The 11,623-nt window shown below is 44.3% G+C and overlaps 1 protein-coding gene across 1 annotated transcript in view; it reads left to right on the plus strand.

Annotated features, from left to right (window-relative positions):
• SDF2L1 (stromal cell-derived factor 2-like 1) overlaps window positions 1–3,639 on the plus strand; it is a 3,891-nt gene extending 252 nt beyond the window's left edge. The window contains exons 2-3 of the mRNA XM_010581628.1: window positions 750–946; window positions 2,965–3,639. Coding sequence (XP_010579930.1) covers window positions 750–946; window positions 2,965–3,243 — 476 coding nt within the window. The 3' untranslated portion in view covers window positions 3,244–3,639. The remainder of the gene's footprint in view (window positions 1–749; window positions 947–2,964) is intronic.
• The last annotated feature ends 7,984 nt before the right edge of the window (window positions 3,640–11,623 follow it).

Raw genomic sequence — 11,623 nt, forward strand, 5'->3', positions numbered from 1 at the left:
GGGGCGGAGAAATGGCGGGCGGGGAGCCGGGAGGTGGGGCTGGAAAATGGCGGGAGCTGGGAAGCGTTGGGGGGACAGGTGGTGAGAGGGGCAGGAAAATGGCGGGGGGACTGGCAGCGAGGGGTGGCGGGGAAGGAGGAAGAGGAAGGTTAGAGGTTGCTGAGGTTCTTGTCCCTGGTGCAGCGGGAGCAGCGGGCTAGGGATGGGGTGGTGGGGTGCACCGGAGACCTGGCAGCCTGGCAGGGAGAGGAGGGTGCTGAGGCCTGGGCTACAGAAAGATGTTGCGGCTGGGCTCTGCAGGTCCTGGCGTGGGGATGTGACAGGGATGCGTTGCCCGCATCCCTGAGGTGAGCCCTGTTCTGTGTCCGGGGCCTCAGCAGTACCTTCCCAGCGTCTGTTCTGGCAGTGAGGGTGCGGGTTTGTTTGGGGACACAAAAAACTTGGGAGTATTTTTGAGAAAGGCATGATGGTGTGAGTAGTATCCATCATGGGTCAGATTTTCTTCTCGTGTGTGCACCGTGAACTTTGACAGTTTGCAGCTACTAACACATGCTATGTTTAACTTCTTCAGTCTGAAAGATTATTTGGTACCTCCATTCCCATTGCAGTCAGTAAGTAGACTGTGGGAATTAAGCATCTCTTAAACATGAAGGCATGAGAACATTAAAGCAGATTTCTTTAGTTCTTTCAGGACTTTTTGAGCTGGAGAAGTGGGTTAAGTTTCCTGCCATTTAATTCTATTCAAACAGGAAGTGGGCAACAGTCAGTGACAGGAGTTGAAGCTTCAGATGATGCCAACAGTTACTGGCGGATTCGTGGGAAGAGCGATGGCAGCTGCCAGCGCGGAACACCAGTGAAATGTGGGCAAGCTATACGACTTACCCATGTTAACACAGGAAAAAATTTACACACTCATCACTTCCCATCACCACTCTCCAATAACCAAGTGAGTTGTTTTAAATCTTAAGCTTTTGTATAAATAGTGCATGCTACTGACAGTACTTCTCTCCAGTTTTTCATGGTTTTGAAGAAACAGGCTTGCATCCCAGCTGCCAGAAAGAGTATGTCTATGCATATCCAGAGTTCAAGTATATTCTTTTCTGCATCTTTGAATAATGTATTTAACTTCTCGACAGTGCTAAAAGTTAATATGCACCAGTACTGGTATTTCATAGTAGTTTTAACAAATCTGCATATTTTTTTTTAATCTGCACCATTGCTACTGGGAAGACTGTTCTGAAATGTTTAGCACTTTCAAGGCTTTGGAGACTGGGTGCCTCCCTCAACATTGTGAAGATTGCTCTAGAGCAAGGCAACTAATCATGTCTTATAACACTAGGCATTCCTGTATCCAAGTTCCTTGGCGATCCAGTCTATTGGTCTCAGTCATCTTCTCACTATCCCTATTTTAATTCACTATTCCTATTTATCTGTCCTCCTTCCACAGGAAAAAATTAATCTGCTCTCACAATAGTATTTATTTATTGTATTGTACATATCTAGAAGAGTGTGATTTCTAACTGTAATTAGGTCCCAGTCTTGTCCTTGGACAAACGCTTCTCAAGATTGAAAATCTCACTTAAAATAAATAATGCAAGCTTGTTGGAAGTTTGTCCTTCGTAGTCCTTTTAGTCTTCCTTCAGGCTATGTAGACAGGTCATTAAAAAATTGGAAAACCTGACTCTTTGTGAAAAAGGTTTGTCTTTTACAATGAGTAAAGTGGCTGAAGCAATAAGGTCCAGTTTTGTGTAGGGTATCTAGGTGATTTGGTTATTAAAACAAAAGAAGTGATGGAAAAATAGCATTTTAGAAAAATGATTTAAAGAACAGATTGACTCTAAAACCTTCCCCCAGCTTTCATTTATCAGTTTAGACAATTTGTATAACATTGTCCTTAATGTAAAAATCTTCAGCAACTGTCATTGTGTTTCTTTGGTTTTGCTATGTGTTTGCACAGTATCTAAGCGAACTGAAAGTTTGCATGACTTCCCAGAGATTGATAGGACTGTAACTTATGACACTATTGAAATATGATGTAGTTATGAACACAAACTTTTATTTCATATTCTTAACAGAGGTTGGATTTTCAACTAGTATGTTGTCTTTTACACTTTTTGGACTACATAAACGTGAATTAACATGACCCTAAAATTTTAGGTTGCTAGATACAAACTATTGTAGTTCTATTTTCAAGTTGTTCATTGCTTCTAGTTACCAGATTTTTAAGAATTAAAGGTTATCTGGAGTCCTAAACAGTTGGAGCTTAGCCTATCTGGTTTCTAGAAATGCTTGGAATTTTTTTTGGTGCATAATGAAATCTAATCTCTGACTTTTGTTTTAGCAGGAATTCATTTGCTTTAATGGCTGTCTTTATGTTTTTTTAAAGAGCTATTCAGCTGTCTATCTGAAGAAAGAGTGTAAACCAGAATAGTTTTTGACCCAGTTGTAAGCCTGGTATAATTAAGTAAAAAAGGAATATGATTACTTAATAAGATAAATTGTTGGGATGTTGTGATGAAAACACATGCTGAAAAAAACTGTTGCAATGGTAACTGTGAAGATGGTCATACTACAAAACTCAATGTCTACAGTTAGGAACTCTTTTGAGTGGGGAAAATTTGCATCAGCATTAGTGTCATTTCTTTTGAATTTTTTCTCAGAAGGATTGTTCTGATCTCTGTGCTCAAGTCCTCTTTCATTTCATTTGTAATGTATGTTGGGGTTTGTTGGCACTTTTTGCTCAGATTACATGTTGGAGTTTGTTGGCACTTTTTGTTCAGATTGTAGTGGTAGAAAGTTACTGCTTCTGGATTTGATAACTATTGGCAAAGCAATGCAACAACAGTTTTTCTTTCCTCTCCATCCTTGCCTTTCAACTCTGCTGACTTTGTGGTTGATATTTTTGTGTCTGTATTGGAGGTGTTTGCTTACTTTTTCACTTCAGGAAGTTTGTGTCTCTAACAGGAAGTAAGTGCCTTTGGTGATGATGGCGAAGGAGATGACCTCGATATATGGATTGTGCAATGCAGTGGGACTTACTGGGAGCGGGAGGATGCAGTGCGCTTCAAGCACGTAGGAACTGAGGTGTTCCTTTCAATAACAGGGGAACAGTATGGCCATCCCATTAGAGGCCAACGGGAAGTTCATGGCATGCCTACTGCTAATCATCACAACTATTGGAAAGCAATGGAGGGAGTCTTCATCAAACCCAGTACGGACCCTGCAAAACATGATGAGCTCTGAACTGACAGAGGATCCAAAATGTTTCAGCTTACTCCAGTGTTCGGAGATGCTAATCCTTGGTCTCTTATAAGTCCCGCCTTGCCTAAGTGACTGACTTTCTGTATTACTGAAGGGCATTAGTTCATTCTAGGAATGCAGCACTTCTGTGGGGAATGGCATCTGCCAGGTTCAGCCATTGAAATTTATTTGGCAAAATCCTTTCTGAATTTCAAGCTTAATTGGTGAAACTAGTTTGTACATCTGTTAGTTTTTGTCGTCATTTGTTTTGCTTCTTCCTTTGTCTCTAATTTGAAGGAAATGGAAAAACTGAAGTAATACATTTCTGTAGTCCCAAGTACAATAAAACTTTGTATTTTGTAATCTTTTTCCAATTATAATTAAATATTTGGAAACTGATTTCTACTACTTAGTGAGAGGATGTTATTAATGAGGAGATGGAGTAAGTCTAGAAAGGGTAAAATAGTTCTCAAATACGGTGTCTTTTGAATGGCTTGAAGTCAGCTATTCGGCCTTCCAGAAAAAAAATGTGGTCCATTTGAAAATTGCTTCCAGTGTCTTCCATGAGTTTCATTGTGTACTGTATGTTGGAGTTTTAATTTATTCTCTTTCTCCAATAAGTGCGTATTTCTGGTAGTGGCAATACTGCTAATTGTCGAATGGTAAGGCTGCTCTGCTCTATGAAGTGGTGCAGAAAGCTACTGTTTGTTTAGTTAATATTAGAATTTTATAAAATTCCATGTGATGCGAAGGAACAGTTGAATTTGACTTATGTTGTACTTGCACGTCATTCTGCAAGATCAGTATGAGAATCCAGATGAATAAATAGTAGGGCATATAGCCATGTGGGGTTGTTTTGTGTGAATCCAGAAGAAGAGAAAAAAGAATCTTAGACAATGGTTTGGTCCTGGATTTTTGACAGAATGGCATGCTCTGGAGTACTAGCAAGGAGCCTTCGTCGAACAAGTTATGAATTTCTGTGTTCCTCTCCCTCTGTGAAAACAGAAAAAACCTAATGCTTGAATGTTTGTTACTGGAAATACTGATTAAAATTCAAAGTACCGTACATTTTCTATTCACTTTAAACAGAAAAGCTCACAAAATCAGTGTGAAAAGTCAAAATTCAGATGTTCTTATCTCCATGTGTAAATAGTTTACCAATTATGGTCTTAATTAGTCAATCAGTTAAAGAAGCAGGAAACTGATTTACTGCTTTTACAGCTCCAGTCACATGCTGCGGTGTTGGTTTGTTAAGAAGGTGCAACAGGCAATTGCAGTTAAGCTTTATAAACATACCTACTGATACGTGCTTCATGCTCTGTGATGCCTCATGCAGTTGTGCTGTACAGAATAACTTCAGGTTTTATTTAGGGGTTTACTACTAGTGAAGATCCTCGTAGTGTATGGAACAAGGAACCTCTGTAACAGTTGTTTTGTGTACCTGATTATTTTTCTTCGAAGAAAAAGGTAAGACTGTTTTTCTATGAGTCTTAGTTGCATGTGGGTATTAAGGATTACGGGTATTTTGGAGAGGAAGTAGCTGGCTTTTGCTGGTTTGTATTAGAAGTAAACTTCTTTGTGATTAATGTTTCAGGTTCACTGATATTCCTGACTAATTGGTATTGAAGTTGTAGCTATAAAGGATAACTATTTAAAAGCAAACCAAACCTGCATAAACAAGCTGACTTTGGTTTTCCTTTATTAAAAAGGAGGGCTTTTCTATTGAAGTTGGTATATGAGTAAACACAAAAAGAGTGGTAGCGTTTGGCAGGAGGAAGAAACAAATTTGGCAGTGGCTCGTCTGTCACTAAGAGCTAAATGCTTTATGCCTAAACCATGTGGGCTTAGTGTATGTGCACCTGTGGAATACTGAGTTGGCTGAGAAGGGCTAGAGCTGTGTGGCTCATCTCTGTGTGCCAGGTACTATCCCCACCCAATGTTTATGTCCGCCTGGATGTTTCTGTCCCTAGCAAAGGTATTTATCAGTTGTCTTCACTATGCTTGAGTGGGATCTCACTGGACCTTCCTCTTTCTGTTCTGGATTTGAGCCAAATCAGTTTGGTGAGGCTGAGAAAGAACTGACTTTAGTTCTTACTGCTTACTTTCTACTATGATCTCACTTTTGAAAACTTCTTCGTTTTCAAAGCAGATTGTTTCAAAATTTGTACCTTCTGTTCCTAAAGAATCAAGCTTCCCCATACACATGTATCTATGAATGGCTTATTTAAAGATATATTCAACAATATTCCTGTGAACTGAGTTGCCTTCACTTTTGATTCTGACCAAAGTATAAAAGTCACTTGGCCTTAATATTGCACTTGCATTATTGCGCATGTGTCACAATAGATTTTTTTTCTCTTTTTTCTAATTCTTATCACTATAAAAGTTGTGCTGAAAGACTCTTAAATAAGGCCAGTTGAAGTACACCTTACTCTGTCTAATTTAGTACTAAAATAACTATTGATACTCACAGCATGCTAAATGCAGACTACAAAAGTCTTAAGTTCGTGTAGGAAGTGCAAAAGCTTATAGCTGTGAAAAGTGATGGCTTGCGCTAATGTGCTTTCCTTTCTGTATAACTTCTAGATTCACAAGACTTGCATTAGTATCTGTTTAATGTCATACCTTATGCTTTAAACTGAAGCACTGAGATTTCAGAACCTGATTCAGGTGTTTTTTATTTACTTTGGCTGCTTACAATTCAGCTTTTCAGTCCTTCCCCCACAGCTGAGGACTAGAGACTTGGGGAACCCCAGTTTTTATATTGTTGCTTTTGTTGTTGTTTGTTTTCCATATGAAAGTTATCATCTGCCTAAAGATATTGGGACTCTTGGGTAAAACATGAAATACTGAGAAATGTAGATATGAAAGTTGGGAACACCGTTTTGCATCTTTCCCTTTATTTTAAGGCGATAAACTAGATTTTATAATACCTCTTGTCAAAATTCTCTATACACTTCAAGGTTAACTGAAAACTATTTTGGTTTCTGATGCTAGCAGAAAATAATTCTTTCAAATAACTGACAGGTGCTTTCCAATTTCTTGCTCACTGCTACTACAAGAACTCTTTGAAAAGGTGTGCCGGTGTTGTTACTCTTCCTTTAATAAACTAGAAAAGCTTTGGGGAAAAGAATTAGGGGGATCCTTATGTATAGTTGTTCTTCGTGGGAATAACTGCTAAAGACAATCTACCTACTTTAAACTGTACTTAAAAAAAATCTGTCAAATACTGCATTTTACACATATGCATATATCTAGTTCAATGTAAAATGACAAAGAGTTCCTTAGACATGTTAATTTTGGAGGCAAGCGTGTGTGTCTACAAACATGTTCACTTATTTCCTGAAGCTTTTTAAAGCTCTGTATAACTGCTCAACATATGAATACTTGCCACACATTTTGACTTTTCAGTCAGTATGAATGAGAACTGGTTTTAGTTCTTTGAAAGTGCTAGAAGAGATGTACTGCTCATTGATTCTTCATTCTGAATGTCAAGGCTAAAGATAAACCAATGTTTTAATTTAATTTATTATGTTTGGGAATACTAATTGGGTATATCTGTTCTTAAGTTAAATTAGCAGATATTTTTAGAAATCAAAACAAAAAAAGAAAAAAATTACAATCAAAACAACCCTGTAACAGTGATGCTTACTTGGCAGTATTCTGAACCCTGTTAGTTTTGCTGAACATTCTTTTTCTCCTGCCTCTCTTCTCCAGCATTGAAGCACTAGCTGTCACTGTGGACGTACCGTGTTTCACACCTGTACTAGACAGAGGCTGAACCTTAGAAATATCTCCTTCCAGCAGCAGCATCTTGCTAGGTGCCTGACTGCCTGGTTGGCACGCTTGCTGGCTTTTTGGTTAGCTTCCCTGCTGGCAGCTGGGGAATTGGCTAAGAGCCTGTGAGAGATTTATGGACACAGGGTGCCGTGATGCTGCCTGCGCCTCTTTCCTAGTTTTGAGTTCTTATCTGTGCCCTTTTGATTTTGCAGTTTTCTCTTCAAACTCATCTTCCTGGAATCCAGCTCTGGGCCACCACGCAAATATCTTTGATAATTAATTGCTTCATAATGTGGCTGTTTCATCAACTGTCTTTCAGGAACCCATGTGTTTGGGCTTACAAGACAGCACCCATGGTTGTGTCATTAAGCTTTTTAAGGAAACAGTTTAAAAAAAAAAAAGTTGTTACCCTTAAATAGGAGTACTTGGAGCTAAGGAAGTACTTTCTTCCCATGGTCTCCTTGGTTCTATTCTGTGGTGTAGGAAGCACAGGGGATGTCTTGCTTCCTCAAGAAGGAATAAAAAGTTCAACCTTACCTCCTTGGAGTTGCGTTGGAAACAAGGCAATTCAAACTTACCTTAGGGTATGTACTGTTTATTATGTATGCAAGTCACAAACAGTAATGAACGTTAGGATCCTAAGGTTATTTTAAATACTTAGAGGAATAAATATTATACTTTCTCCCCTCTTCCCACTGACATTCGAAGTGTCTCAGTATTCCTGTGTTTATAAATACTTTAGCAGGACCTTGAATATTTATGCCTAATAACTTATTTTTACTCTACGCAAAAGACAGAACACCAGGGTTAGGCTCCTAATCTGTTTCTTTAATCAAACTTGCAATAATTTCAGCAATGTGTGGGAACAGATTGAGAGATGGTCAACCAATTCCTCTGAGGACAGTACTGAATTATACCTTGGGTGTGTATGAGACAAGGAGGGACTATAGTGAGTGATGTGAAAGTAGACTTCAGCAGTTGCATGGTTCAATGCTTCTCTTTAAATTGCAGCAAATTGAAGTGATTATAAAAACTTTTTAGTATATTTGGTATTGTAGTAATGCTAAATTAGCATAAAGTTCACAGTGGAATCCTCTTATGACAGCTCTGATATTGATTCAAGCTGCGGTTTGAGGGATTCAGCTGCCTTCAATCCTTTGGGAAAATGGTGTCCTGCTTCATTAGGGTTAGAAGTGTTAGCTCTGTGACATCTCAAGGGTACCAAACCCTCAGGAAACACATTACAAATTAATCAGAATGTGTGCAAGCTATGAAGCTGCCTAATTAGTTCCTTTTTTTTTAACTATAAAAATAATGTGCAGGTGCTGGCTTTGCATGTCTGGAGGACTTTTGAGCTTGGACTTGGACCTAAGGCTCTTTGCTTGATCTTCGTGATGGTCATGTATTTATTTACCTAAGTGTCATTTTCTGAGAGTACTGAGTAGTAGTAGAGGTGTGTGCTGTACTGAAAATTGGAGTACCTGGGGTGAATCTAGTGTGACTCAAACCACAGCTAAACATGAAACGCAATAGGTACCTGATGTTGTTCTTTTTCTGCTGCCTGCTGCTGCCTTCTCAGCCCCATCTCTACCTGCCCGGCCCCTGCATGCTGGAAGGTCGGGCTGACTGCAAACGCCTTCGCACTGCTCCTTGGGCTTGCAGGTGCCCTTCTACTCACTTAAATCCAGATGACTACTCTGTCCTCTCTAGGAAACAGCCCTTTAGATGACCTGTATAAAAACCTGGGTGGCGTAGATGCGAGCAGGGCCGTTCTGAGGAAAAAGGGACAGGTGCCTCTTTCTCCTTATCTCCGTCTTCGAGTCCGAAGCCTTGCCGGGACCGGGGGGGGCGGGGCGGGGGGCGGGGGGCGGCGGCGGCCCGCCCGCTAGTCAGCGCTGCTCCTCCGCCTGCCGCGCCCGCTGCCCGAGCGGAGCCGGCTCCCCGCCGCCGGGGAATCGGGAGCCTTTGGCAGCCCAGCGAGGTTTCAGCAGCGTAGCTTTGATCGCCTGCAAATGTGTGTTCTTCGGGGTGGGGGAAGAAATAACATCCGCTTCCCCTGCGTTACAATGCTAAGGCGATCGACTGCTGCAAAGACCTCCTGCGCGGCCGTGTCTGGCGTTAAGTGCGCTCTGCCAAGTCGTGTGCGACTCGGTTATTGGAAAGGGAAGTTTAAAACATTAGCGTAGGCTATGAAAGCGATGCTTTGGGCGTTGCTGTTTACGGTCTTTCTATAGGATCGATAAAGCGCGGCCAAGGCTGAAATCTGTTTGCTTACAGTACACGTTTAAGGCAATTACCTGTATCATAAAATTAAATACCGCTTTTCGTTCAGTGGGGGCTGGAAAGACACAAAAGGATCGTTAAACAGGGAGCGCTCTTCTGCCGTCATCTACAGCAATCCCGTTGCATTTTGCGAGATCTCGAAAACAAAAGCTAAAATCAAACAACCTGTTTCTAGCCAGTGTGAGATACGTTGCAGGTCAGTGGTAATACTTACGTGAACACATCTTGTCCCTAGCGTAACCCGGCTCCCCTCGGCTTTTGCCTGGACCGCTTCCCCTGGAGCCGATCCTGTGCCATCTGCCGTGGCTTCCCTTTGGCGTTAGGATGAAAGCCGAGCTGCCATCTCTTACCGAGACGGTATCGGTTTGCGAGCCGGTGGGAGGCTGCACCCGTCGGCTTCTCCCCGTCATTCGGAGGGGCTGCGGCTCCCGCTGGCTGCGTGGGTCGCCCACGTCGTGCCCTGCCGGCCGTTCTTGGTGGGGACTGCGGGCTGGCGGCTCCGGCTCCCCTCCCTGCCGGCGCAGTTACTGCCGAGGGCTTCGTTCATTTGCCAAACGGCCGTAGATTTTTCTGCAAATCGCCCGGCAGTGCAACTTCGGTTTCTCGGCATCAGCCGCCTGCCCGTATCCCTTCATGTCTAGCGCAAAGATGATCTTGAATAGAAGCCTTCTGCCATCCCGGGTACCAGTATTTGCGAGCCAGCCTCTGCTAACGGCCATCCTCGGGTGATGGCAGGAGCCTTCCTCCCAGCCCCGCTTCCCCGTAGCCAAAACTGTCCTCACGCCGCGCTCTACCCCCTCTCCCCTTCCCCCGGCTCCTGCCTGCTCCGCCGGGCACCGTCGTCGTCTCTTTATTCAGCCTCGCCTGCTGCAGCGGGGCGGGGGGGAGCGGGGAGGTCCCACCTCATGTGCGCAGCCCCGAGCCACGTGTGCCGGCGCCGCTGTCAGCCTGCAACCGGCCCCGGCGGAGCCCCGGGGGGGCTGTGGGCAGAGCCCGGCTCCCGGCAGGAGAACGGGGCCGGGGGGGGAGGTCGGGCGCTGCGCGACACGGCACCCGTGGGAGAGAGCTCCTCGCCGGCCGGGCGCGGTGATGCTTTGCCGCAAGGCCGTGGCGGGGCTGAAGCCCAGGGAGGGAGGGGGCTGCGCTGGGCAGCGCCGCAGCCCCGTGCCCGGTGGGCCGGCAGAGAGCGGGGGTCCCTTCCCGGTTCCTCCGTTGCGCCCATCCGACCGCCTCTAGCCAGGTGGCGAGTTTAAAGCCCGGTAGCTCAAGAGCCCGAAAGGCTACAAACAGAAGCGCCGGGCCGGGGGATTAAGGAGAGCGGTGCCTCCTTGTGCCGAGAAGACAGAGCAGCGCGTCAGTACCTGCCCGGGAGAGGGAGCCGAGGGGCACACGGGCGCTGCCGGACGCCCCGGGCGCTTGTCCCGCATCGAGGACGTCCGGAGGGCTCCGTGCTTACGGAGACTCTAACCGTGTTGCTGTAGGGCTTGTGAGCGGGTTTACTGCCCTGTCCGGCTGCTGACACTGAGGGAAACACGCCTTGATGCACCTCCAGCAGTTCCCATCCTACTACAGACTGATCTAGCTCGGTTACTGGCTTCGACGGGCACACGGGGTGTGGTGCGATAAAATAATCGTATAGGCACTTGTTCGATCACCGGTCTACTCCACTTGTATCCTCCCCGCTTGTTCAAAACGGGAAGGCTCGTGATTCGTGACAGCAACATCTTATACTGGGCTTGTGACTCCATCGCCAAAAAAAGGCTGTTATAGCATTAAACCTGTGCGGCTAAAACAGACATCGGAAAGTGCAGAATACGAGGCTTCTTCTGAAATTGCACCCAAGGGAGCACCATCTGCTGTCTCTTTTGCAAATATTATACTTTTGAACACACTACCTCTGCCTTCGCTGGGTGCGAGTGTGGAGATGATTACTGTCGAGCTGGAGGCAATTTTCTATAAAGCTGCACAGCAAAAAACGTTTATGTTGTGCTGCGTTTCCTCAGCAATACAAACCCACCGTGGTGAGGGTGGCTGTCAGTCGAGCTTAGAGACTTCAGTTTCCAGGGCAAAATAGCTTAAAATGTTGAAATTTTTGTCTGTCTCCCCACATGGCCGCTGTTTTCCCTCAGGAGATGAGAGGCTGTTTAGTGTGAGTGATTAATTGAAACCTTGCTAAAAAATCCCAGCAGCCTCGGAGCCCCCCGGTCTGAGCTCTGGGGGTAAAAGTGCTTCGTGTGGCCCCTTAGGAAAGCTGCCTTTCTTGGAGCTAAAGCCGGGCGCTGGAGGGCAGGGGGGGTGCTGCTCGGCAAGGCGGGGGGGG

This window comes from Haliaeetus leucocephalus, unplaced genomic scaffold (genome assembly GCF_000737465.1).
Source record: "Haliaeetus leucocephalus isolate CR32 unplaced genomic scaffold, Haliaeetus_leucocephalus-4.0 Scaffold802, whole genome shotgun sequence".
Lineage (NCBI taxonomy): Eukaryota > Metazoa > Chordata > Aves > Accipitriformes > Accipitridae > Haliaeetus > Haliaeetus leucocephalus.